Raw genomic sequence first — 28,000 nt, 5'->3', positions numbered from 1 at the left:
CTCAATTTCAGCTACATGTCTATTTTTTATTCAATATATTAAATATATTAATCAGAAAAGTCACATCCTATAAATCCAGGAAAAATACACAAATATAAATCAGAACCTGCCATTCACCTTGAGTGACAGTTATATACATGTGGAAGGAAGATAGAAGAGATCTCAAGCTGGAGACTGAAAGGCTTGACCAGGCTGGTGAGGGGCCCCCCGACCCTTCCTCCCAACCCCCACTTCAACCTCTTCCTTTCTGTATTTACAGCAACTTCAGCTTATTTACAGCAGGATGGTATGTGTTAAAAATGTTTTATTTACAAAAAAACACGAAGGCCATGACTAAGCTACAAGGATAAGACAAACAGTGGGGTCACCCCCATGAATGCACACCCTCCTCCCAGGTCCTGAGCTCCCTGTCCATCTTCTGGAGTAAAGAAGAGTCAGTCTGAGCTCAAAACCAGGCTGGGGTGCTCTGGGGGTCCGTGGGCTATGGGCTTAAAGGCACATGGGTGACATAATAGCACACACATGTGTGCACACGTGTTCAGGGTAGGGATCAGAAAGACAATGTGTCCATAAAGATCTTGTCCACAATAGGTGGAGGGGTCACCAAGTCCTCCAGCTTGAGGTAGAAGATACGCTGCAGGCCTTGGGTGCAGAGGGTCCGAAGCTCAGGCAATTTACCCAGCAGGCGTGATAGGCAGCTAGCTGGCTGTGGCTCTCCTGCCACAGGAGCCATGTGCTCCTTCAGGCAGCTGGCAATGCGATTCTGCAGCTCCTCCACCCGCCGAGGCTCCTGTAGCCCATGTCGGTCTGCAGCAGGGAGTACAGAGTAAGGCTCTCAGTGAACCCCCTGTCCCCCACAAGCTCCCCGAACTCCTCTAGCATGTCCCACAGAAACCCATTCCCCGGACTGGCTGGCATTTGAAACCACTGTTTTCAACATCCCAAGGGAGAATGAGGCCCAGACAGCTTGAATGACTTAGCCTTAAGTTCAGACAAAGAAAATAAAACCCTAATCCAGGGTTTCTGGGGTACAGGTTCCACAAAGTTCTAAGAAAGCCTGGAGTCTCACAGGAGTAACTTAGGGCGGCCACCATGGAGGGCTGAGTGTAGACCTCACTACCCCTTCAAACCCCAGCTCTTCTGATTTTGTTCTATTCAGATGGGTTGCCTAAGACATTTAAGTGGAAAAGGGGTAGAAGCAAAAGAGACCAGAAGCCTCTACAGTTATCACCAAAGCCTGTCCCCTGTGATATACATACTAACACCCATGACAGGCACAACCATTGTGGTTGGCAGAGTGGCTGCCTCTTACAGAGAAAGGAACAGGGGTAGTGGGGGAGCATAACTTCTCGACCACAGCCCTGACTATCCAAGTGTGTCATGTGAAAAATTCACTTGTGCACTTTCCTGTATATTGTGAGATTGACAGGGAAGGTTCAAAACAAACCGAAACCCTACACGAGATACCCAGCATGTACGTGTGGCTGTATCTCAGTCTGGGGTCATTCAAAGGCTGATGTGACAGAGGCAGATACAGCTGAGTCCTTTCCTGGTCCTGACAACCCAAATGCTGCAGGCACTCTAGGGGGCCTAAAGTGCTAGATGCTACCTACCCAATGGCCCTGCAACCCTCATGCCCAGTCTGGTGCTTGCCACTCACCGGTTATAAGGACCAGAGCAGACAGGCAGGCAAAGGCAGGGACATCAACAGCCAAGCTATGCAGGGACCGTGAGAAGGCTAGGATGCTGTCAATCCAGTCACCAAAGCCTCGGGCACACTGTAGCCGGTGTAGCACGAGGCCTGAGCAAAAGACGAGCTTACCTTCACCTGGCTTAGATCTGGAGGAAGCAGATGACAGTCAGGACTCAGCCATAGACAGGCTGGGACAGCAGGACTAGGGCAAGGAGGATGTCGGGGCGGCAGCTCACCGGTAGGCCAGGCGGAGAATGAAGAGCTCCAGGAAAGCCGACTCCAGCAGCAGGTCTTGGTCTCCTGGGGAAAGCTCAGCAAAACCAGGGATCTTCTCTGCCCACTTCCGGATAACATCCAGGGAACCCGTGAGCAAGTCATAAAACTGCTGAACATCACTGGCATCTTCCTTCCCAAAGCGGGGCAGCACTAGCTCCTGGAACTGAAAGGGACCATGACAAAGAGGTGAGCATCACAAGCTGTCTCCACTCCACGCACAACCTTGTCACATCGAGGGATGCAAATGAGCCCTAGATTGAGCCCATGTGCTTGTCAATCCCCACAAGAAAACCCAAGGCTATGGCAGCTGTTTGTAACTGGCTCCTCCACCCCATACCCACCCCAGGGCATTTCTCCAGCCAGTCAGTGCTGAGGGGACTTCCGTTTTCTGGTGTTGCCCTGGAAGGAGAACCTTTCCTAACATGTACAAAGGCACTGCACAAGTTCCCAGGGGCCGGTCCGGTGGGCAGGACCTCACCTTGGAATAATCCAACTTGGCAGTGCTAGGCCCGGAATCCAAATGTGCCCGGATAAGAGAAGTGAGGAGATTGGTAGGAGAGGCATCTGGGGGCTGCTTGGGTTTTGAAGGCAGCCGGCCCCGCCGGCCCTTTAGGCTGTCTGTCCGGACAACTGCAGAGAAACAGTATTGAGGAAGAAAATAAAGGAACCTGGAGAAGGGGTCTTTTGCCCACACTGTACACACCACTTCTGAGAAGTAAAAGATGGGGAACCCAGACCCACCCCACCCCACCCCACCCCACCCCACCCCACCTTTGCCAGCAAGACAGGTGGAACCTGCCTCTGCTTTTAGGGACTGGAGTCTAGAGGTGGGAACCAGAATTAGGTGCAGATGCCGGGTGACCCTGGCTGCCCCACCTCATCAGTTCCCCTGTGCCGAGGGCCCCATCCTACCACCCACCTTCCTTCACCATGCCCACAGCCAGGCACTTCTGGAAGCGACAGAACTGGCAGCGGTTCCTCCGCCTCTTGTCCACAGGGCAGTCCTTGTTTGCCAGGCAGATGTACTTGGCACTTTTCTGCACTGTGCGCTGGAGGGGGGGGCAACACGGAACAGGCTGTCAGAGCATGGGGTTGGGGGGGGGAGCCCAGGGGAGGGACTGTCCAGATCCTGCAGCCGAGGCAGACAAAAGAACCCTCTGTCCATAGCTGTTTTCCTAACATTTGGGTGCAGGGAGGGAGAAATCGAGGGCGGGGGGGGGGGGGGTAGAGAAGTCTAGGACACCTTGGGGGAGGGTTCTGCCTCCAAAGAAAGATCCTAAGACTAGGGGCTAGGGGCTCCCAAGGCTTTCCAGACACCTGTTCTGAGCAGGTGTCTGCCTGTGTCCACCTGCCCTTTCCTGGGGCAAGAAAGAGAGCTATGGGGGTGGGGGTGGGGGGTGGGGAAGGGAAGCCAAGCAGGCACCCAGCACTGGGACAAATACACAGCCTGTTCCCAAGTCCACCCCCAGCCTGCAAGAACCAAACCCTCTGCCTGAATCCTTTCATCCCGTGCCAGGAACACAAGTGCCTGTGGCCCCCTTGCCACCAGGGCGAGGGCTGGAGCAGGGGAGAACCAGAGACTGCCCACTAGAATGTCTGTTCCTGCACACCACCACAGGCCACACCTTCTGCCCCCTTCCCCAGCTTTCTGCAGCCCTAGAGAGCGGCGTGCCCTTGTGAATAAAGGGTCCCGGGTCTAACATCGGTGAGTCCCTGGGAAAGTGATAACACCTGTCCCCTTCCTGCAGTCAGAGCCAGCTGTGAAGGTCACTACAGATCCCAACGTGACCACCCACTCCATCCCCACTTCAACACGTGGTAAAATACCTTGAAGAAACCCTTGCAGCCCTCACAGGTGCGGACCCCATAGTGCTGACAGGAAGCATTGTCTCCACATACGGCACAGTGCCCCTCACTGCCACTTGAAGCCCCACTCCGGGCCTTGGTGGAGGTCACAGGTGCATCCAGAATCCCAGAAGTGTCAAGGTTCGGAGAAGTGGGTGCCAAGCCAGGGAAAGCTGCTGGCATGGAATAGCTCTCTCCCTTCCCAACCTGGTGGGTGGCTGGTGGTGGGAACAACTTCAGGGAACTCTGGGCCAGGCTGGGGCTAGGACCAGTTGGGGGACTGAAGGAGAAGAAGGTTGGAGGTGGGGGGGGCCCAGAAGCCTTGGGCAACTGCTCTGTCCATGCCCGAAGGCCTTCATAAGTCTGGCTGGGGGAGAAGTGACCAAATGAGCCATCCCAGGGAGAGAGCTGGGGTGGCTGGAAGCTGGGTGTGGATGGCGAGGGGGCTGAGCAGGGACTGCCATAGTAATCAGAGCCGCTGGAGGACAGGGTCTCATCTAACGGGCCACTCAGGGTGCCGGGATAACAGCCGTACACCTGGAAGTCCTCAAACTTGAAGGAAGCAGAAGCGGGAGAGGTGGCCGAAGATGAGGAAGAAGATGTGGAGGAGGCTGACGAAGAAGCTGAGGAGCATGGCTGGGTTGTCCCCGGCAGCTGGTATAGGAAGGTGTCAAACTCTCCGGTGTACCCGTCCATGAAGGTGCTGAAGCTGGGCAGGGTAGTGGGTGCAGTGGGTGCTGCCTCGGGGCTGGCCAGGTCCATGGTAGGCTTGCTGAACTCAAGGGCCAGGGGGTCACTTGTCAGGTGGTCACGCGGTCCTGGGCTTGTTGCTGGTGTTCCATATTGGGCTTGGATACAGGGCATCTCTGGAGAGGGAGGAGACCCAAGGGAGGGAAGGGGAGGAGTCAATAAGAGCCAGGGCAGCCAGGTGGCAGGCCTAGAAATGAGGCAGGCCACAGGACCACAGAACCCAGGAGTCCTGATCCCCCAGCCCAAGCACTATCTCAGTCTACAAGCCACAAAGCTCATGGGCAGAGACCCAGTCCAAGAGGGCTCAGTCAGAAGGCCAGCCACACCCCAGTGGGCCTGGGAACCCTAGGGAAGGCATCTAGCCAGAACTTCCCTGCAGGAACAGGGGGAAGCTGTGTTCCTCCAACCCCCAGCCTCCTGTTCACGGGTGGGGGCTGGGAGAGGCAACCCACAGAGCTTCGGCCCAGCCCCCAGGAGCAGATCTGCTGATTTTTCAACCAGACACTTCCTGGGAATACATTCCCAGGCACACCCCAGGCTCTGCATACCCCTTCCTCACTTCCCCCCACAGTGTCAGTGGAGACAGACATCCTGGAACTGGAGGAGAAGCTGTGGGTCACGGTACAACTGTCTACCACAGTGGCCTTAGCAAAGCAGCCTCAGATCCCAGCCCCACTTCAGCGCTGTGTGCTGATCCCACAGGCACCCAGTCCTTCTATCTGGGACTGTGCACCCACTCTGTACTTTCTGGAATGTTTCCAGGAGTTAAGGGAATTACTGGGTAGCATGTCTACAGATGTTTAAATACCACATACACTGGGGGCTGGAGAGATGGCTCAGTGGTTAAGAGCATGTGCTGCTCTTCCAGAGGTCCTGAGTTCAGTTCCCAATTCCACATCAGGTGGCTCACAACAACCTCTAACTCCAGCTCTGATGCCTCTAGCCTTGTAGGATTCATGTGCACACACACAGTTAAAAATAGTTAAGAAAAAAGTCTTAAATTCTATATATTGCAGGGAGGTGAGGGACTCCTCAGGTGAGCAGGAAGACCCAGAGAGGAGCCTCTGAGCACACAGGCAAATTTTCTCAGCTAGCCCGATCATTTTTATAAGAGGACACTCAGAGTCCAGCAGGATACAAAGAGTACAGGAGCCTACTGGTAGATGCATGAGGACAACCTGCCCCTGCCCATACCCCTCTGATAAAGCAGATGTCTGTTTCCTGTAGCATCCAGGGACTTGCCAAAGCCACACACATACACACACACACACACACACACACACACACACACACACACACACACACTGGAGCATCTGAAATATCAGAGATAGTACCATTCCAGGGAGACTCTTAAGTTTGTATCTGGTCAGAAATCTTGCAGAGGAAGCTTCAGGACCTAGTGTCCCTTCCAAGACTAGGGTCTGTACAGTGTAGCCTTTCTAGTAGGGAAGGCAAGCCACATAGAAAATCAAGCTGGAGCAGAGGAAGGGATAGTAATGGGGCAACGACTGTCACCACTTGCTTGCCAGAAGGCCCTTGAAGCCCTCTAGTCCCAGTATTTCTCCCAACCCCACCCCACCCCTAGGTGCCTGGACAGGACAGTTCCACCCCTGGCCTGACATGCAGCCTCCCAAAAAACAGTGCCCCCGCCCCCAAGTTCTAGCCCTGCCTGCACAGTGGTAGGTCCCTCAAGCATACAGCACCTGTGAGAAATAAACATGGCCACTTCTGTCTAGGCAGGGATGGGTTGGGGGTGGAGGAGGAAAGGTGGCAGCCAGTCAGGACTGGGCATCTGTTCCAGCCTCATTCAAATCCTGTTTCTCCACTTGGACATCCTACATCCGGATCAACCCCCACCAATCTACCCTGCTTCAGGCAGATAGTCAGCAACACGAGATACAGACCTGCATCTAGTCTCCTGGGGTGTTGGGGGAGGTAGTCCCAAGGAGGGGGGAGGAGGAAGAGGCGGGGCTGAAGGAGGGAGTTGGAGAATCCGGCTTGGGTCAGGTCCTGGCAACACAGTGGCTTGCACCTGTTGTCAGGTGAACAAACCTCAGGCTGCACCCTACTTAGCAGATTCAATGGGGACCACTGGGGTGATCTGCAAGCCTGTCTGGATTGAGGGGAGGGTAATCCCCTCCCAAGTCAGTGCCACACTACAGCAGAGCAACTTTCACCCAGTCCCCACGTGCCCCTTTCCACGACTGCGCCAGGGTATAGCTAAAACAATCCTTTGCTTCTAGATACCCTGACTGTGCCAACTTAGTCCAACACCGCAATCACCCCGCCAATCTAGCTAGCCATTTCCTTCAGCAAGACCCAGGTCTTCCTGCACAGTTCATACACAAAGTTCAGTAGGGGAATCTGAAATTTTAACTACAGCCTATAAAGTGTTAAGTAAACAACTGGGAAAGAGGTTGATAGCCTGGAAAGGAGACCCGTGGAAATTCAGTCCTACATGGAGTTGGATAGATCCCAGCAGCGCGGAAGCTCTACTGTATACTTTCTCCCTGCAACATACTCATACACCCGCCACCCCACAATCGGCACCCAAACACAGAGTATGGCGTGCCTGTTTGGGCGCCCTGGGAAAAAACAAAACAACACAACAACCGCTGGACGAGCCTCCACTACCTACCGGCACCAACCACCTTGCAGATCCTTTACCCACTCCCCAAACCTCAAGTTCGCGCTCACCCCACTCCAAGAGCTACCCTTAATACCACAGATGCACTCTGCACACCCCTTCTCGCACGCCGACCCGAAGACATCCTTTCCCCCGCGCGTACACCCATCTCTTTCATGCACCACCCCTAGAAACAGACGCACACTTCCCTCGGGGTACCTACCCGGCCGGCTGCCTCTCTCCTTGGCCGGGACCAGCGACCCAGTGGCTGCCCGGTCCCTCGTGCGCTTCGCAGTCCTTCTCGCACACTCCCCCAACTTTCACAGCCTCCAGCACTGGGGCTCCCCTGGCGAGCCCGACCCTCCTCTTAAGCGCTCCGTGACGCATGGGGAGGGGCGGGGGCGCCACTGACGCACGCGGCCCGGCGAGCTTTGGCCATACAAGGGCGCGGGGGGCGGCGCGGTTCCGGCGGGAGGCGACCAGGAGGAGGCGCAGAGACGGGGAGCCCGAGGGGGCGGGGCGAAGAGGGGGGCCTGGAATGTCTGCGCGCGTGACGCACGCGGGGTTCCATTGACGCAGGGAGCGCGGATTGTTTGATCTATAAATAGTTTTCCTCTCGCCCGCCGCGCGGGCTAAATATAGCAGCTTCCAGACCCGCTAGGCTCCCCAAGCCAGACCCGGGATCGGGTCCCGGGGTCCGAAATAACCGACCCGGAGAAGGGGGTGTTGTTGAGCTGCACCCGCAGGGCTTCCCCGGAGCAGGATCTCCTCCCCTCCAGCTGCTCCCAATGCCTACTGCGCTGCTCTCTCCTGCCCACCCTTCTGCTCCGCCTTTGCCCCTTTCCCAGCCTTCCCTGGGCACCTTCTCGGCCACTCTGGGCAGCCAGAGCAGGTCAGAGCTGAGGCAAGGAACTCTGGGACACACACAGGAGACCGGAAGGTGGCCTGTGCCCCTGCCTCAGCCTTGGCAATGTGAGCTTGACGCGTGTTGCCCAGCAAGAACTCTGGCCCCAAGGATGACAGCTAGAACCCTAGCCTTGCTCCTGGCGATGGACGATCTGGCTTTCAAAGTCTCTTCTCAAAGGGCATGGCTTTGCCAGGCTCATGCTGGTCCAACGGGCTCTGCTCAGGACTGAATTGGTTTCTCACCAGTGGCCTAACCCCTCTCAGGATGGATGCACCCTAGTTGAGAAATTGCCGGATTTCAGAACCGGGTGGAGCCTGAGAAATCTCCAAACTCATGCCAACTCTTCCCCATTTTATAAATAGACTCAGAGACATAATGGCATTTGCTCAAGGTCACTCAGCTAGGTGGTGGCACACTGGGGTAGAACCCAGGGCCATCTCCAAGGGGCTCTTTTCATGCCCTCCTGCCAAGTCCCTAGCCCCAGTCCCTGATAAGGAAGCACCTGCCTCCCCACTCCAGCAGCAGTGAAGAGAGCGGCTCTAACCAGTTACCGCTTCAGTGAAGGGCCTTCCAGGGCTGTATCCAAGTGCAGGCCAGGCTGCAGCCACCTGGAGCCTATCTAGTTCAGCTGTCTGTCACCTTGCACATCTGCCCATCCCAGCTCAAGCTTTGCTAGCATGATGAGAGAAAGAGGTCTGGAAAAAATAGCTTAGAGGGTTTAAACTATATCCTACAACTTTCCCCATCTGGAATTCTCTTTGAAGTATCTGTCTGCCCCACGCCCCACAATCTTTGCTGCCAGTCACAACCAATGCCAGCCACTGATGCAGCAGACTTAACTGAGAATACCCAATGACCATACCCCCCTTTTTAAAAACTGAGCTGAGAGTGTAGATCTGCAGTAGAGTGTTTGCCTGGCATTTGTAACCTGGAGTCCACCTGCTCTGCCCCCACCACCACCACCACCGGTAAAGACCTCCTTCTAAATCTTCAATGTCTCTACACATGGAGCAGCTTTCATAAAATGCTAATGTCATTCAGCGACCTAGTCAGAAGTTACCAGAACCCCCAAGTCAACATGTAGTCTTGCTGTTAATGAGTCCACAGCTCTTAACTTTCCCAAGCCACCTTCCCAAAAACTTATAGGCCACCAGGGAGAAGATGAAGAGTGGGTAGGATGCTGTGGGGCCCTCCTGGATCTGTTCCCCCACATGCTCCACAGTCAGATTTTTTTCTATCCTTGGGCCTTTTGTTTAAATGTGGAAGCACTACTGCCATTTGAAGACAGGACCCAGGGGTCTCATGAGGAGTGGTACTTCTGCTCAGAAGCACATACATTCTTGTCCCTGGTTGTATTACATCTGACTCCCCACCTTATCTCTCCACCCAGCCCTGGATGCCTCCCTCTATTCCCAAAACAGTTCCTAATATGCCATCATAACAAGCCAGAAGGGTTCTTTCCTCCGGCAAAAGCAGGTGCGCTGTCTTGTCTTCACCAGGGTGAGGTGAGGCCCAGCCTTAGCTCCATCTTGAGTTCCAGCATCCTCCTCTCTCCCCACCATTTTGCCTTTGCACAAAGTGGCACAGACCACCACCCTGTTGGAGAAGCTGACATGTAAGCACCAGGGGACTCACTATGGATGCCCCACCCTGCACCCTCACCCAGGCCAGCATCCTTGGTCCACCCCACATTGCAGAGGCTGTCCTCTTACTGCTTCAATGCCAGAGGAGGACGAGGAACTGCAGCTGCTACATGCAAGTGTGGTGCGGGAGGTCTAACCTCCCTGCATTCTAAGTACCATCAACAAAGAGAAAGAGTCCTTCTGTGGGGACATAGCTGGGGCCACCCATGCAGACACCAGAGTGGAGCATGCAGCCTAGCAGAGAGAAAAGAGGCAAAAAGGCCTTAGGGGCATCCCAGGCTTCATCCCTGCTGATCAGAGGCTGATCAAGAAGAGCAGCCTAGGGCTCTGCAAAGTGGAAGCAGGTGTGTAACTGATGCATGCTTTGGGAACCCTAGAGCAAACTTCACAGACTAAACGGAAACCTCTCAGGAGAGCACCAGGTCTTGCTTTCAGGACTCAAAGCAGGATCAACTGTTCACTGGAGAAGTGAGTAATGCTGGGAGCTGCCTCCTGAAACCCACAGAGGGCAGGGAGAAGATGAAACACAGTGCAGACAAAAGCCAGTGCTATCCAGTACACCCACACCAGGGCCCAACCTACCAATGCACCTCATCACCCAGCCCTAGGCAAGGTCCTTCAGCCATCTCTGAGGTGCTGTCTCAGCCTTCCTCTTCCTCTCCCCTCTCCTGGAATCCTGCCTGCCTGGCCTCTTTGATATCAGCTCCTGGGCCACCCAACTCCCAATAAGCCTTTTCTCACTGGTGGAGGGAGGTAAGTCCAGAAACAAGATGCTGACCAGCCTTTGGGCCAAGATACCACACCTGAATCCATCCATTCAGCCCTCTTCCTGCCCATTCTGAGCGTGAAATCACATTCTGCATTTTAGAAACTGATCTTCTAACTCCTGTTTCATGCCCATGTTGACCATATTGCCATGACCACAATTCCTGTAAATCCAGCACAGAAGCAGATTTCACCATGGTCTATTACAGGTGTCTCCATGGGAGTGTGTGGTAGGACTGGAAGCATGCCAGTTCCTGATATGGATGACTGTGCCCCAAGTGTGTTGGCTCAAGAGAGGTCATCAGACTCCATTCCCAAACTTTTGCCCTATGACAATGGTTCTCAACCATTGTCACAATGGGTCACTGTGGGTCACAACCCCTTTCCCAGGCATTGTCTAAGACCATTGGAAAACACAGAGATTTACATTACAATTCCCAAAAGTGGCCAACGAAGTAGCAACGAAAATAATTTTATGGTTGGAGAAGTCACCATGACATGAGGACTGTATTAAAGGGCCACTGTGTTAGGAAGGTTGAGAAGCACTGATTTAAGTGGATACAGATGCAGCTGGACTGGAGTTCAAGTTCATTCAAGTGTATGTTTCTGAAATCATAGTAGCTGTTTCTCATTAGACACTGGTTCTATCAATGGTTTCTCAGAACACAGGGAGTTAGGAGTTGAACCATAATGGCATTAGAAAAGCATGGTGGCTCACATCTGTAGTCCTATCACTGAGGCAGGAGGAGCACTGAAAGTCCAGGGGCAACCTAGTACACATATCCAAACTCAGTCTCAAAGAAACCAGATTAGGGGGAGGGAACGGTATGATAGCGATTACAGACTCAAGCTCAGACCAATCTCCACCAATGTGTGAGCCACACGAGAGTGAGAGCACTGACTCTCCCTGCAGAGGGCTTTTTCTCTTACAGCCTTTACTCTTCAACAGTAAGTAGCCTGAGCTAGCAGTATCCACCCCATCATTCCTCAGCAGAGTTGGGTAAACAGGGAATAGGGGAAGTGGACTCATACAGCCCTTTCCCACGATGCCCCTTGGGCTGGGCCCCACCCTGTAAAGTGGAGGGCAGGAACCTCCCTCACTTTTACTAAGACTGCCCCCACCCACAGCCTCCATGCTCTTCCCATGGGGTGGGTCGAGGGAGTAAGCCTTGTTTCCTCCTACTGAGAAGTGGCCCCGGGAGCTTCCCCTGCTCAGCCCCATGCTGCCAGCCCTGACCAGGCCACTTCCGCTTCCTGCCCTCAAAGTGGGCAGGGGATTTGTGTTGTGGGCAGAGAAGTGCTACCTGCTGCCTCAGGGGGTTCCCATGGCAGCTCTGGGAACCTAGGTAAAGGATCAAGACCAGGTCTCTGACTCTCATCTCCTGGTCCTTCTCCAGGCCCTGCAGTGACCAGATAACCCCCCAGCCCCCCCCCACACAAACAGGTTCCCACTTTGAGTTCCCAGGTTAGCCCATAAAGCATGCACCCTGATCCCTCAATACAGGCAAACTCTGGAAAAGCTCCAGGCCAGCAAATCTCCTAGTAATGAAACCTGGCTGGGTCCCTTGGCCCCTTGGAAACCATTTCCTGTGTGGACATTTAAGTTCCATTGGTGGGGCATTCAGTTCACTGGGGGAGGGAAAAGCTGAAAACCCAAACAGAGCAGTTGGGCCTGGATGCCAGGAACCTGCAGCAGAAACCTGAGAGTAGCAGGGAACAGACAGGGACAGGCCAGGGACCTGGGTCTCCCTTTCTGAGAACTAAACAGTAACCCCTTCCCCTCTGAGGGGCTGAGAGAAAATAGGAGAGATGCAAGAAGCTCTATCCAGCACTGAGGAATGCAACAAGGGCTCGATTAATACTGGGGGGGGGGAGGTGGGGCTGATTACTGAAGGAAGTCAGCATGGCCACAGAAGCCGCTTTGCAATCCTGTGATTTTTCTACCCCATCTACTTCCCAGGCTGAAGAAATTAATACACAGTATATAGGAATAAGGTTAGACCTCAAGAAGAATAGGCAGACTGAGCAGGAAGACACAGAGGTCAAAGTCCTCAGGGAAGGGCTACCTCATCTCTCCCTCCTCACAACTCTTCGGGTACATCTCTACTAGCCAGTTCTCCACCTGGGAGGGTCTCCCACTGTGCAGGATTCCCACACCCACCAAATTTCCTTAGCTCTACCCAAGGTCTCCTCCCCACCCAACCTCCCCAACACAAAGCCAAATTCAAAATAAAACCTCCCTGATAAGGAGCCTCAGCCGGAAGACTGCCACACTTTCCTATTGTTAAAGTATTTTTAGTGGCAGGCTCTGGATTCAGTTAGAGACCCTGTCAAGAAGGGGAAACTTTTTTTTAAGAACCAATGAGGAGGAGAGAGTGTGGGAGCTCCCACGTAAGAGGCTGCCTCTGGCCCAGGTCCCAGGGACCATGTCTGTGGCGAGCTGGCTTCACTACAGCCCTGCTTCTCAGCACTCAAAGTATCTGGGACAGACAGCAAGGAGAACAGGCAAGTAGGGGATTAGCAGATCTACCCCTCAGCCCAGCTGCCAGTTCCTACAGGACAGGGAGCAACCTTGAGATAGACCCACAGACACCTGGCGCGCTCACTCCTTTCTTCCTATTTGAGCTATAACCTGGAGGCCTCCACCAGGCCATATGGACAACCTGTGGTCAGTCTCTGAGGAAGAAGAGGGCAAATCTGTCCCCATGACTCTACTGTCAGTCTTGAAGTGCTCCCAAGTCTGATTTCCATCACCAAGTACAGCATGCTTCATTCCCCATTTCCAGGGCTGTCTAACACCCTCACTTCTTCTTCTTCTCCCCTCCCCTCAAAGCCAAAGGACTCAGCATGCCATCCACAATGGAAAACATCTGGCAGGATGGGCAGAGTGGAAAAAATCCAAACAGCCCAGGTTTTGTGAGGTGTGTGTGTGTGTGTGTGCCCCTCAGTGTCCCTACTCCCCAAACTTACCAGCTCTCGTCCTCACAAACCCAGACAACGAAGGAAGAACCCAGGGTTAGTGGGGCTCTTTCCACAGCCTCAAGAAACCCAGTGGGGAATTGTGACAGCCTGCACTTCCCAGCTGAGGCCATAGACTGGCAGAGCAGACTCTGGATGGGAACTGTCCCCAAGCCAGTGTGCAGTGTGTCCTCTTCTGTTTATATAGCAGAAACCAGAGCTGGCCTCTGGGGACCGGGAGAGCTGCCTCAGGGCCCTCTTGGCCGGGGCCTGACTTTGGCCCAGGTCAGCAAGAGCCCAAAATAGTCAGCTGACGGGAGCCCCGGAGTGAGCGTGACCCTGGGCCTGTGCCCAGGCCTGGCAAACAGGTGCCCACGTCACAAGACTAGCAGCTCTAACACTCACGGGGCTCTGGCTGGCAGTCCCTCAGGGTAGCATTGGCAATATATTTGACAGGGGAGTTCCATCCAATCACATCACCCAGACAACAGGGCAAACAAGAATATTGCCCCCAATGGGAAGACTTGGTGTGCAAGAAGCCAGGTCCAGGCTGGAGGCAGAAACATGGGCCAAAAGGACAGAGACACCTGGCTACTGCTGTCATCCTGTCTCACGTGCTTCCTGAGTCCAGATCTCTCTGCTGACCAGGGCCACCTGCCCCTTCTACTTACAGTAATTCTCCTTGTCCCCAACCCAAGTTGGTGTTATGGAGCCTGCTACCAGCAAGAAGCTGCCTCCCAAGTGCACACTCAGGCCAGCTCCCAGGAGCGGTTCCCCAAGCTGCTTTACCCCAGACTGACTGCACACCCTGTCTTTTCTACTCCACCTCCATGGGATCCTGCCCCCAATCACCAGCTCTGCACGAAGCAATAGAGCTGAGGATGCTGAGGGAGCCAATGAGCAGTACAATCACCTAGAGCAGTAGTTCTCAACCTTTGGGTCGCAAGCCCTTTGGGGCCAAACAACCTTTCATCTAGGACCATCAAAAAACGCATACTGTTATGATTCCTAACAGTAGCAAAATTATGGTTATGAAGTAGCAATGAAAATAATTTTATAGTTGGGATCACTACAACATAAACTGTATTAAAGAGCCATAGCATTAGGAAGGTTGAGAACCACTGCTCTAGAGTCTCCCAAACTGGAGGGATTGTTGGCCCTATGTCCCAAGGAAAGGGAAATAGTACCAGGGCCTATGTCTAGGACACCAGATTGAATCCCAACTCCCCTAGGCATGGTGATCAAATCTTGGGTTCCCTCAGCCTCAACCCACTGTCCCAGGTCTCAGGGACCCTGTAAGAAAGCTCATCCCCTCCACTACAGATCACCCATCTGAAGAAGGGTGTCCTCCACCACACCAACCTCTGGGCTCACCAGGAGCACCACACACTTGGATTCTCAGTTTTACTTCACACTGTCTCTGTCCTGACAGGACCATGAGTAGCCACTTCCCCTATAACTCTCTCAAAAGTGGAGGGGCAAATTAGATGGCAAAGGGCACCTTCGGGATGGCCACATGTTTGGAACTTTCCTTTTCAAGAATATTGGGTGACTAAATCCATGGTGACAGAAGTGGTCCCCATGCTTGGCAGATATCGTCAAGGACTTGTACCTCCCTGATGCAGTACCTACACCCTGGAAACAGGCCAACCCCCAAACCCACATGCCCCTGCTATGCTCCCTGCTATGCTACCCGCCCCACCCTTCAGCTTCCTGGAACCATGCACAGACTGCCTTGAGAGCAGCTGTCACCCCCTCCCTCATCCACCCATGAGACCAGGACCAGAGCCTCCCAGCCTAAGCTGTTAAGAACATAAGGCTTCCCCGTCCCCACCCCCGCATCACCCCACCTCTGAAGAAATCAGATGTTCCCATGCTTAGCAACCTCTGCTTGGCTTGCCTGCCGCCTCTGCAGGGCTTCCCCCTCCAGCCCCCCAGACCACATCCTCTCCAGGCAGCCCTGCACCCATCTCTGCCCCCATCCTACCCCACCTGCTCAAGGGCCCCAGGGGTGCACCAAGGACAGAAGCAGTACTTACCACTCTGGATGGTTCAACAGGACTCTCTCAACACTCAAAGCATCCCCTCAGCCTTCAGGGCCCAGCAAGGCAGCCAAGTCACCAGGGAGGGGCAGGGGCTGGCCTCTGTCCATGGTGGCCTATGGGGGGAATCCACATGAGTGACAAGCAAATAGCCATCAGGGACATGCTCCTGAAAAACATAGCTGGGAAATAAGGGGTCAGAATGGGGGCAGGACTCAGGTCACCCCTTGGGGTACAAGACAATCTGGACAATGGGTCCTTAAGGACATGAAGGTGGCCAGGAGCAATGGACTGCATGTGAGCCAGGAAGGCATGCTGCTGCTGCTCCTGCCTGAAGCCCCTGGCAGCACGGAGATGGGCAGCAGAGAGAAAATGGCCCCTACAAGGACAGGGAATGCCACTCTCCCTCTTTACAGGGCTCCAGCTCAGTCCCAGAGCCCAGAGGTCTATAGAGGGTAAGACTCCCTGGTCTCAAGGAACCCTAACCTAAGCAAGAAGACTCTCACAAATTCTATAATGAGAACCCAGTCCCTCAACTGGAAGGTCAACTTCTAGTAGTGAGTTGAGGGGTACCAGGCTACCTAGGTTCAAATCATGGCCCCAGCACATAGACCCTCGACAAATGACAGTCTCTCCCTGCTTCTCCTTTCTCAGTGAAGAAATGACCATCTCTAATTGACATGCATCTCTAATACTGGCAGCTATAATTAGGCTTAACGTATAAAGGATTTCTTTTTTTTTTTTTTTTTTTTTTGGTTTTTTGAGACAGGGTTTCTCTGTGTAGCTTTGGAGCCTATCCTGGCACTCGATCTGGAGACCAGGCTGGCCTCGAACTCACAGAGATCTGCCTGCCTCTGCCTCCCGAGTGCTGGGATTAAAGGCGTGCACCACCAACGCCCGGCTGTGTAAAGGATTTCTAACAGGACAAGTTGGGAGGCACAAAAAGGGGATCTCTGTGGTGATATTTTGTTTGTAACCTAACAAATAAAGCTTGCCTGAAGATCAGAGAAGCAAAGTGGCCAGGCATTAGCCCTTGCCTCTACCTCAGGACGAAATTGGCGATCCTGTCTCCATGAATCCTCAGACTGCCCTGAGGCTGCTGAGCTCCTGCCTTATATCCTCTCTAGTGCTGGGATTAAAGGCATGTCATCCTAAGTGCTGGGATCAAAGGTGTGAGCTGTTTCTCTTTTAGACTAATTCACTCTCATGTAGCCCAGGATGGCTTGAACTCACAGAGATCCATCTGCCTCTGTCTCCTGAGTGCTGGAATTAAAGATGTGGCCACCACTGCCTGTCCTCTATTGCTAACTAGTGGCTTAGGTGTCTGGCTAATTAGTGGCTTAGCTCTTAACCAGGTGCCTGGGTAACTAGTAGCTTAGCTCTGCAATCTGATCTTCAGGCAAACTTTGTTAGTTTACAAAGTATCACCATATCTCTGTAGTTCAAGGCTAGCCAAGTAAGTACACATGATGAAACCTGTCTCAGATAACCATCCAAGCACACATATTGCTATGTATACTCATTGGGAAGTCTAAAATGAACACATACAAAAGCCGGCCCCCCCAAGGTGGGCCTCTTCATGCAGCCTGTAACCCCCAGTTTGTCATGAGGCTAAGACAAGAGGATTACAACCTCAGGGCCTGCCTCAACTTGAGGAATTCAAGGCCACTGTGGGCAACTCGGTGAGAACCTGTCTCATAGTAGAATGGACTAAGATAATGGTAAAGGGCTTGCTTGACAAAGGCAAGGTCCTAGGCTCAACCCCCAGTATAGGAAACAAGAAGTAGAAAAGTGGGAAGAGGAGGGAGAGAAGGAGGTGAGAGAAGAGAGAAGAGGAAAAAGAATAAAAGGAAAGGAAACGGCTAACCCCAGGCTCTGGCTCCATCTTAGATACATTTGGGCACCTGGTCTCTGCTTCCAGAGTAGAACACTGCTATATAGTCCAATCCTAGACTTTCTAGCACCCCTCTCCACTCCCTTTTCCCTCTCTGGGTCCTCATCTCCCCTCTAGAGCCTAGAGTGAGGGCAGAGTAAAGCAAGAGAAAGTCTTCACAGCAGGCCAGAAGGCTGGGAAAAGAGAAGTAGATATTTCCACAATAGTAGGTAGAAGAACCAAGATAGGGGAAGGCCCAAGGGTGGGTCACATGTTCCTGACCTCTGCCCCAAGGTCACCAGCTAAGGGACACTCCTGTGGCTGAAACACCCAGATTTTCCCTCAAAGAACTGCCAGCTGTGGTAAACAGAGCCCTGGATTTGGTTCTCTAGCATCACCAAAAAAAAAAAAAAAAAAAAAAAAAAAAAAAAAAAAAAAAAAAAAAAAAAAAGAGGAGTAACTGGCATCCTTCCTATGTCCGAGAGGCTTCAAACCTGCTTCCCAGAGGGGCTGTGCTGTTGCCCTCCCATGCACCAAAAACAGAAGAAAACTACCTGTCATCATAGGGTGGACTGAGCCCCAAGGTCTTTTCTCTCTTATTGACTTAGTTAGGGACCAGAGCCTGGCACCTTGTACCTAGAAGTTGACTCACAGCTCTGATGAACAGATGTCTTATCCCATCTCCTGTCCCAAGATCAAAATTCCCTCCTAACAGTCACATAGTCAGCGTTCCTGGACTACTGTGAATGAGGCAGTGTGCCCAGAGCAGGGGAAGACCCAGGAGCCCTTGAAGTCTAGATCTGGGGTAAGCCAACACCCTGGGTCCAGCTACAAATGCAGGATTGAACCAGTTACAAGCCCTGTGCACAGGGCAACAGAACAGAAGGCTGAGGCAGCTCAAAAGACGGGAAGGTGGTCTCTAAAGGGGCTGTACCTCAGCCCCAACCTCAGTACCACTTCTTTCCTCCCCCTACCCTCCCCCACATGCTCCAGTCACGTGGGCCTTCTTTCACCACCCACAGCCTTGGTATTGGCTGTGGGAAGTTACTGCCCCACATTTGTCTGTCTGCTTCCTCCCCATACATCAGGTTTCCATTCCATTTAACCTTCTCAAAGACCTCTACCTACCCTCCCTACCCCCACGCTAACCTGTCTTCAGTTCCCGCTTAACTGTCACCTGTCTCCCTACTAGAAAACAATGCTGCAGGCCCAGCACCACAGCATTCTATTTGAAACAGAGATGGGCAGGTGCTGGGGCCTGTGGGGTGGGGAGCAAGGGATGACCCACTTGAGCTGAGGTCAGATAGGTGAGGGAAACATTCTAGCTGAAGAGCTGTCCCTTCTGTTTGGGGACAGATCCAACAGAAACATGAGTCTTCCTTTTATTTGAAACACAATTTTCAATCAGAAGATCATCTCTCTAGGGCTAGCCAGCACCTCTCCCCCCACCCACCAGAAAACTATTAGTCCTTCCTACGAAGTATCTGAATGTTTTCTTAACTAAAATCTTCACTTCCAACAAGGCACCGATGGCAGGCCCCCTGAAACCCTTGTGGGCCTGGACAATGGGCACAAAATAAAAGCAACAGCTAAGAACTTTACTGGCATTTTCTCAATGCAGCCTCACAGTACTACAAGAAAGGGACTATTTTTATTATACACTGAGAAAGACCAGACCTTAAGAGGTTAAGAAACTTGCTCCTGGTCACAGAGCTTAGAAATGGCAAAGCTGTGGTTACAGCCCAGGTTCCCAGCTCTGGGAGTCACAGTCAGGCATCCATCTATTCTATCTGGCTACTGAGACCTGTGCATCTGGAACCTGGCTCCACTACATGGCGTCTGAGCCCCTCCCAAAGAGCAGGTACGAAGCTCTGTGGCTGCGAAGATGAGCACAGGAGCCTTAACTCCTGACAGCCAAGGGCTCGCCATTTCTTATCATAGCCATTTGCCTCATCGGTGTGAGCCATCTTTCTGCCCAGCAAACACCATCATCAAAAATCAGTACAGTATCATTCTTAGCTCTGGATCACCACAATGCCAGATGGCTTCCTTGTCAAGTCTTCGCCTAAGTCACTGATATAAACATTCCCCTTGGTTGTCATGCCCCAGTTCTGGAGTCCAGGGTCCATCAGCACCATTTAGGAACCAGCCGACCAGAGCGTATCCATTGCACTAGCCCCAAACCCAGGTCACAAATTTCTGTGAAACCACCTCTAGTCCCTCGGGTCACTTATCAAAAAGCGGACGCAGGAAGGACTGTGTCCAAGTAAGGGGGGTGAGCCTTGTATCCACGCAGACCACCCTCTGGAGTCACCGCTGTCCCCAAGCCCGAACAGATTCCCGGAGCTTGGCATCGCCTCCCCGGCCAGGTGGCCTGCGCTGCTGGCTTCCGCGGACCGGGACGAGGAGGGATGCCTTGGGCCTGGCCGCGTCCAGCGCTGCCCGCCCTCCCAAGACACACCCGGGACGGGCAGGAGAGGATGACCCGTAGCTCCGCGGACGCAGGTCCCGGTCGCCCCGGGCCCTCACCTGGCCCCGCGAGCTGTGCTCGCGTCTCCGCCCGCGCCTTCCGGGCTCGCACCCGGCTCGGGCCCGTAGGGTCGCCCATGCCAGGCCGCCGCCGCCTCTTGCTCCCGCCGCGCCGGGCGCCCCCGCCCGCGGTTCCGGCCGCGCCCGCGCCCCCCGCCCCCAACTCCTCCCCCGGCGAGCGGCCGGGCGGGGACCGTGACGCGCGCCCATTGACGTCTCCGGAATCCCGGCGGCGGCGGCCGACGCAGCCTCATCAATGGGCTAAAAATAGCGGCGCCCGGAATAGCCGCGAGCGTCCCGCCCCGCGTCCCCCGCCTCCCAAAGCTCTCCCGCCGCACACCCCGTTACATAACGCTCCCCGCCTGGGGCCAGGGTGGGGTTGCTGTTTCCAGGTGAGCCCTCTCGGGCCTCCCGGACACCACCCCGACATGCAACTCATGAATACATCTGCCTGGGACTTCCCCTAAGCACTAGGTGGAAAAAGTGAGGCCCAGAAGGGCTTGGCTGCAACCCAAAGCCACACAGCAATTAGGCTGCTTGGGAGGTCAGGACCCCAGCCTACCTCTGAGCCTGTGGGCACCCCAAGGTGACTTAAGTCTCTCAACCCCGTGGGAGTGTGTAACACCCCAAAGGCCAGGAACCTAGGTAGCAGGGTGCAGGGCTTCCAAGGGAGAAGCAGCTAACAAAGAGGACTTCTGACAGGGTGAAATGTGTCCTGAAAAACTACTTTCTGAGACAGGAACATTCACTGATCCGGCTGTTCCCACATGCCTGGGTGGCCTACAGCAAGTCACCTAACCTGAACCTCTAGTCTTTAGCCACCTTTTGTAGTCACCAGACGCAAGCAGCTGTGGAGTAAGTAGTCTTGCACACAGTAGGCACTCAGGCTTTGGTTTTCCGGGCTCATCCTTGGACTTTGTGATTCACAGTGTGGCTGCCTTCTATCTCTGACTGCTGTTGCTAAGCACAGTCGTCTCAGCAAGACCTTCGGAATGAGGGGTCAAGGTGGTCCTAGGCCTCTGAAAATAAGAGGATCACCCTGTCCTTTGCAAGCCCCTCTCCACAATAGCTGCCCATTCCCACAGACTACACGGGAAGGCAACTCACCACAGATCAGAAGCCCAAGACAGACTAACTTGGTGAAACGAGTTTTATTAAGGTTACTTACAGGAGCAGAAGTGACCCAAAGACATCTGCATCACCAAAGCCCTCCCTGGCATGGATGGCAGCTCACAAAGCTGGGAACCTGGAGCACACTGGGCAGCCTGCAGGCACCTTAACAGGTTGGAGTGTCTTTTCCAGGTGCCTTAGTGGGTCTAAACCTCTTCCAGGCAGCTCCTCTGGTCTCGGCTCTTCTTTACAGTTTGCCTCTTCAGGGGAGCTTAACTTCGCTTCCTCTGAGTTTTTATGTTTACTCTGGCAGGGAGGGGCAGGGAGGGGTCTAGTGAATCTGGTCTGTTTCAGGGACTTCCTGAAGCTATTTTGAGTCATTTCTGGTAGGATGGAATGTTGCAATCTCAGAGAAAGCTATTTATTACACAATACTCCATCCCTTCCTTCAGTTCTTTGTAGGGCCCTCTTCTACAATGATTCCTGAGTCTGGAGGGAGTGACTACAGATGTCTACTATGGCTAAGAAATAGGCCATCATGCCACAGTAATGGTCACTTGTTGTCAGGAGCTTCTCTGATAGTTATGAGTTGCGGCTGTGAACAAGTGATCTATAGGCATAACACACAGGCACATCCCAGCTGTCTAGTAAAACCATACAAGTTGCTTCCCCTTGGGACCTCAGACCTCCCCAACCACAGGTTTCTGTCCTAATTTTGTACCAGATGTGAACTCTCTTTCTCTGGGAGAGGGCCTTAAATCCAATTGGAAGGCTGTTGGTCTTACTCATGATAGCTGAGCCACTATGACACAAGCAGGCATGTCCTGCCCGCCACGTCAGTATTTTGTCATGCAGAATTGATAGCCAAGCAGCAATGTTGGTGACAGTTCCTCACCAGCAGCATGCATGGACACCTCTGGCACTATGAAAGACAGCCAGCATGCTGGAGTTCCCAGTTCACTCCTAGCTTTATTTCTCCATGTCCTACAGCCAAAGTATGTACATTCTGTGTCTTCATCAATAGGGTCCTACTGTCTAGTTCTGGCATAAAACCAAAAGCAGCAACAGTAGCCTTTATGGTTCATGGAGCCTCAGGGGCTTCCCTGGCCAACAGCCCATAGGAAGGTAGCCCACCCCTGGCACTGGGGTTTTCATTCAATAACCCATGGCCTCTGGGAATGTCCTTTTGGATTCTTTTTCCTTTCAATTAACCCAACCCCAGCAGGGTTGTAAGGTAGGTAGAAGTACCATCATCATACCAGACTGTCTCTCCAATGGTTTTCCAAATATGCAAAACACTCATAGGTTAGCATTTCATCATCTGTATAACAAAATGTTTGCCAGAGGATGGGCAGGACAAAGCAACACCCCACACCTCCATCTCATAACAAAGTATGTGCGGGGTTACAAAGATAGCCTTGGCAATGCACTCTGAAAGTCTGTTGTCACCTGTTCTCACTGTCAAGTGAGCCCAGAGGTTCACAACTAAGATACTAAAAAAGCCAAACAGAAGCAAGGTCTAACACAGCATGGGAAGATTCCATCCATTTCTATCAGTTGCTTCTTCCACAGATCAAGGTTGGGTACGAAGCATGGATAGGAGGCACTGACTTAATTAACTCCCTGTAATCCTTAATCATTCTCTCTGAGCCATTATATTTCCATATGCTGGAGCTCTTCCATGAGCCTCCCTAAACTCACTGGGCCTGGCTTAACTTTCTCATACCTACTCAGGGCCAAGTGAAGGCCATGCTCTGCCAGCTGCTCTTGCTAGCTCCATAGGACAGAGTTGCCTGGGTTGGCACTGTGGATGCTGCTGTAGCTGTTGACTTTCCATACACCACACCTGGCTGTTGGGGAACTTCCTGACTGGGCAAACCATCTCTACCCCTAGTATAACCTTTTGCTGGGGGAAACTGTACTCTCCTTAGTGTGTGTGTGGGGGGGAGGTTGTTACTCAGCCTTGGGACAGTCTTGATCATTGTCACCTATATTGTTCCATCATAGTGTGCTCCTCAGGCTTTACAGCCATCCAGAAGTCCCTCAGCACACGTTTTCCTTAAGAACTCCAGCTTGACACAAATCTTACCACATTTTCTGAGTAATGCAGCCAGCCCTTTCCCCCCACCTTGCTCTTCTACTGCCTCCTCTATATTGCTGTCTCACTTTACAAATTCTCTTACACACTAGTCTAAGTCACTGGGGTCTGTCAAAGCCTGTTCTACTTTATGAAGATCTTGCCCCACCAAAGGGCTCAGCAAAGCCACTAGAGGTCCAAACCAGCCTCAAGGTCCCTGCTGGGTCAGCCTTTTAACTCCTCTGTGAACACAGTTCTATCTAGCCCAGGAACCTGGGTTCCAACATGACTTCTCTTATTCCTAGTGACCTCAATAGTGTCTGCCCTTCCTCTATGGTCCTCCAGCCCCTGATATTTGTGGAGACTTCAGAGCAAGATAACCAAGTGCTCCTAATGATTCTGATAAGTCAGTCCATCAGGGACTCATTTCCTGCACACTGTGGCAGGTCATACAGCCTTGGCCTTAAGGAGGGATGGGAAGTTATATCACTCAATCTTCCTGCCTCAACTGATCCCACCCACTCCCATGTCCCATAACTTCTCAAGCCAGCTTGAGACAGGCTCTTCCACTGCTTGTTCAGAAGTCTTCTCTAATTCCAGAAGCTCAAGGATCGAGTATTTCTTGCTCACACTAGTTTCTTGCATTGGACCATGGTTAACGCCCTGCATGCTGGATTACACACAGATTTCCCCTCGTTTTCTATAAAAGGTTGGGCTTGAAGGGAATCTTTCATTGCTTTTATCACTTTTATCTCATCCTCTTGTTTATCTAATTTAGTTGCCAAATCTGAGGCTAACAGGAAGGATGGTAGCCACACCTCCCTTTCTTATTGCATTTGCAATAAGATTATTACACAAACCAGCTCCTGCTTGGCCACTGTCTCCCCTTCAGACACATTTCTAACTACATATACAACCTCTGCCACTGCTTACCGACAGTCTCGACTCTTGGATGCTAATCTCAAAGACTACAATATTTCCCCCTAACCTTTAACTTTCTCAGGGCACCTCCATATTCACGTGGTGGACCCCGGCTCATCAAGCAGGCATGCCACCCACACCACACAGGCGAATGCTGCAATTCCTCCCACAGACACTCCTAATCCTGATGGCTCAGCCTTAGCTGCATGTCTCACTATCCAGAGCAAGAACTATGCAACCGCTGTCATAGCACAGAGGCACACTAACACACAGAGGAAAGGATGACTCTATGGGAATTTTCCTGGCGAACGCTCCCCCATCAGGCTTCTCAGCCTCAGCTGTGTGCCTGACTACCCATAGCCAGAACCACACAGTCACTCCTCTCCAAATCATATTCGTTTCCGACATGTCCATGTTCAGGTGTCAATTACATTGTGTGACAAAACTTTTCCTAGGGAGACACAATACACAAGGCTACTTACCAAGCAGGTATCCCAAGCAGACCAAAGAACAGATACCACCGAAGCCCAACTTGGCAAATGAATGAGTTTTATTGTGGTTACTTACAGGATTATGGATGTGGGGTTACGTACAGGAGCAGAAAAAACTCAAAGATAGCTGTGTCACCAAAGTCTACCCTACATGGATGACAGCTCACAAAGCTGGGAAGCTGGAGCACACTGCACAGTTAGCTCAAGGGGTTGTAGAGTGTCCTCTCCAGGTGCCTCAGTTGGTCTAAACCTTTTCCAGGCAGATTTGACTTACGATTTCTGTTTCTTCCAGACAACTGGCTGGTCTGAGTTATCTTGCAGCTCAGCTCCTTTGACACTCTTCCTGGGAGCTCAGCATAAGAGTCTCAGCTCTTATTGTTTACTCTGGCAGGGAGGGGCCAAGTGAGTCTGGTCAGTTTCAGGGACTTCCTGAAGCTATTTCCAGTCGTTTCCCAGACTCTACCAGAGGAAATGTTTCAATCTTGGAGGAAACTGTTAACAGCAAAGCCTCAGGCCAAAAAGGCCAACCCAAGGGTAGCCAAGGGGTGGCTTTGTGTCTCTGTCCCTGCTTAAATGGGTGGTGACTAGGGGGACCCATTTGGGAGTGAGAATCCATCCTGAAGGATCCTGCTTTGTGCCCATTCTACAAGCTGCCAACCAGGAACCACGTGGTCAAGAATCCCTTCTGCATTCAGAGGTTTCCTCAGGAGGCTCCCAAACTCCAGAGCTCACTCCCATAGTCACAATCTTCTCTCCCCCTGCCTGAAATCCTTCTTGACAGGCCCTACTCTCTGGCAACCCCACAGCCCCTTTTTCTCCTGCTTCTAGCCAACCCTAGAATCTGTGGTTTACCTCAAAATCCCAGAATCAGTTCTGTTCTTTCCCATACTCAACAGTATATCCATTTGTAGACAAAGGAACCAAGGCACAACAGTGGCCAGGAATGAGGGGGCCTCAGGCTGACTTCCCCCCGCCCTAGCAGCTCTTTTCCAGCAGCTTTGGAAAGAAGGCGATCCTCTGCTCCCTCTTTTTATTTTTCCACAAGTCTTTTTGAAAATACATTCTAAAATATTTGCCAGTGTAGGAGAAATACATTTATTCAGACAGGAATGGAAAAAAAAATGCTGTTAGCAGTTTTTCCATGGAGGCTTCCAGCCCACAGCAGTCTCTCTATAAATACTCCTACCCCAACCTGCCTCAATTATCTACTCTATTATAATAATGAAATAAAGCAGATAGAAAAATGTGAAATGCTAACACTCTTGGACAGCTTGAAGAGACTGGCTGAGATGGCAGAGGTGGATAAGATCCAATTGGCATGTGATAGACACACAGGTCGCTAAGAGATGAACAGCTATGGAGGAACCTTGGACAAAGAGGGCACCCTCTGGATACAAATAGTACCCCCTGGACATGGAGGGGTACCCCCTGGACACGGAGGGTACTCCCTGGACACGGAGGGTACCCCCTGGACACAAAAGGCACTCAGACTTAGCTCTCCTTGCTCTTCCTCAGGAGCAGGACTCTCTGGCCCACCAGCTTCCAGCTTTCTCCAGATGTGGGACTTCAAAGGAGTGACTAGCCTGCTCTGAGCTCCTGTTTCCTCCTTGGAGACACAAGCATGGTAACATACCTGCTCCATAGCACCATCATGAAGACAGTGCCTTTGATAGCAGACATGAAGGTAGCAGGCAGTGACAAATCTACCATTTCCATTCAGGGAGACCTGAGGAAAAGCCAGGTCTATGATTCTTGCCTTGGAGCTGTTCCTGCAAAGTGCCTGGCCTAACTCAATCCAGTTGATGTTTATTTGAGGGAAAGGGCAATGTGACCTCTTACTGTTATAATAGATACCCCACAAACAGCCCCACTGTGGTTCCTTTAACTGCCTTCCTCAGCTAGTCAGTGGCCACGCAGCCCACCACAGCCTGGTTTTCTAATTCTCAGAGAGTACTCTCTACTCACCGTGGTGTCCCTCATTCTTGCCATCGCCTTTCTGCCATTTCCCAGCTGCTCCTGTAGACTGGAGAGCCAAGAAGCAGGTGGACCACTCACTGGTTTGTAAGGTTTGACCTCCTGGAGCAGGTAAGGACGAGCACAGTCTTCACCAGTACTGACCTACATTCTAGAGAGTTCCCAAGACAGGAAGGCAAAGCCCTGCAACCAAGAGCTGATTCTACTGTACAGTATAGGTAGGAGCTCCAGATGACATGGCGCTAAGGAGTGAGTAGGGGCTCAATCCCAGGGCCACCCTGGAGGAAGAGAATGTGGGGTACAGTATGAAAAAGACAGAATAGAAATGGAGAAAGAACCACCCCATGGAGGTTAGGCTGTCACAAATTTCAAGGTATGAGACAGGGATAGGATGACAGTCCCAAGGGTGGAAAAACAATAAGCCATGGTGAGCCACAAGGAACAAGGCCATCTACCACATCTGATGGCCTGGATTCAGCTGCCCAGAGCTGGGGAGTCAGCACCTCACTTCCTCCCTGCCTGATGGAGAGGATGTAGAGGGGTTAACTAATCTGCTGGGCCCAAAAGGGACTCCCCTGCCTAGGTCTCACCCAGAATTCGCCAGGGACTGGAAAGGGGATTTCCCTTTACAGGGCCCTTCCTCAGCCTTAGGATCAAGAACTACTTGGCTGGGGTGCCCCCACCTCTTCCCAGGTTTAAGCATACACTCAAGGACAAAAAAAAAAAAAAAAAAATGGGGACACATAGAGAGGGTTTCCCAGGGGCTATCCCTGGGTTCAAGAAGACCACTGGCAGGCAGATCTCTGTGAGTAAAAGGCCAGCCTTATCTACAGAGTGAGTTTCAGGACAGCCAGGGCTACACAGTGAAACCCTGTGTCGAAAAACAAAACAAAAAATAAAGTAAAATATTTTTTTAAAAAGCCGTAAAAAAAGAAGCAGTAGCACTGGAATAGGATGGGACCAAAGAGCATCTTCCTTTCAGGCGCTTCATCAAGTGTTTCCACATTTGTTGTCCTTTTGTTGTTGTTGTTGTTGCCACTGAGTATCATCTGGGCCAACATGAGAAAGTGGCCCAGGTCACCAGGCCGGAAATGGAGGAAGTTAACGCAAGATTTCCCACAAATCAAAGCCAGGGCTCTTGATTAAAAACACACCAGAATCCTCTGCAACCTTAGGAGTTTCAAAATCAAACTCCCTCCCGTCAAGCAAAGGTTGCAGAGCTGCATAACTGACAACGTGAGAAGTCCGTAATTGCACTACCAGAGGAGCAGGAGCTCGGTCATCCTCCGGTGTCAGGTTCCAGATTTGTCACCTCGCCCGAGACCGGATCTGGTCCGAGCCCTCCTCCCCGGGACCCGCTACCGGAACACCGAGCCGGAAGGAACGTGGCGGTCCCCGTGGCAGCGCCTAGCCGGGGTAAGGCCATGCCCCCCATCCGTCCGCACCAGGCCAGGCGAGCCGGGCGCGGCCGGGGAAGCCGCTACGTCACCACGCTGTCCGCTGGGAGCCCGCCGGGCCAG

At 52.5% G+C, this 28,000-nt stretch overlaps 1 protein-coding gene across 5 annotated transcripts; it reads right to left on the bottom strand.

Moving 5' to 3' along the window:
• Positions 1-5: 5 nt before the first annotated feature.
• Positions 6-27,852, bottom strand: Nr4a1 (nuclear receptor subfamily 4 group A member 1). Of its 5 annotated transcripts, XM_035440894.1 has the most exons (9): positions 27,741-27,852; positions 26,472-26,758; positions 15,503-15,621; positions 3,797-4,680; positions 2,889-3,018; positions 2,448-2,599; positions 1,930-2,132; positions 1,661-1,839; positions 6-807 (listed from the first exon to the last, which is right to left on the bottom strand). In XM_035440894.1, the coding sequence occupies exons 4-9, from the start codon at positions 4,676-4,678 to the stop codon at positions 551-553; spliced, it is 1,803 nt and encodes a 600-aa protein (XP_035296785.1). In that variant the 5' UTR covers positions 4,679-4,680; positions 15,503-15,621; positions 26,472-26,758; positions 27,741-27,852; the 3' UTR covers positions 6-550. The 5 variants fall into 5 exon arrangements, with proteins under 5 accessions (XP_035296785.1, XP_027252430.1, XP_027252431.1 ...); XM_027396629.2 differs by lacking the exon at positions 27,741-27,852 and having other exon boundaries at positions 26,472-27,602; XM_027396630.2 differs by lacking the exons at positions 26,472-26,758; positions 27,741-27,852 and adding an exon at positions 19,908-20,039.
• Positions 27,853-28,000: the final 148 nt, after the last annotated feature.

This window comes from Cricetulus griseus, chromosome 2 (genome assembly GCF_003668045.3).
Source record: "Cricetulus griseus strain 17A/GY chromosome 2, alternate assembly CriGri-PICRH-1.0, whole genome shotgun sequence".
Taxonomy (NCBI): Eukaryota; Metazoa; Chordata; class Mammalia; order Rodentia; family Cricetidae; genus Cricetulus; species Cricetulus griseus.
This window is presented reverse-complemented; position numbering and strand designations above follow the sequence as displayed.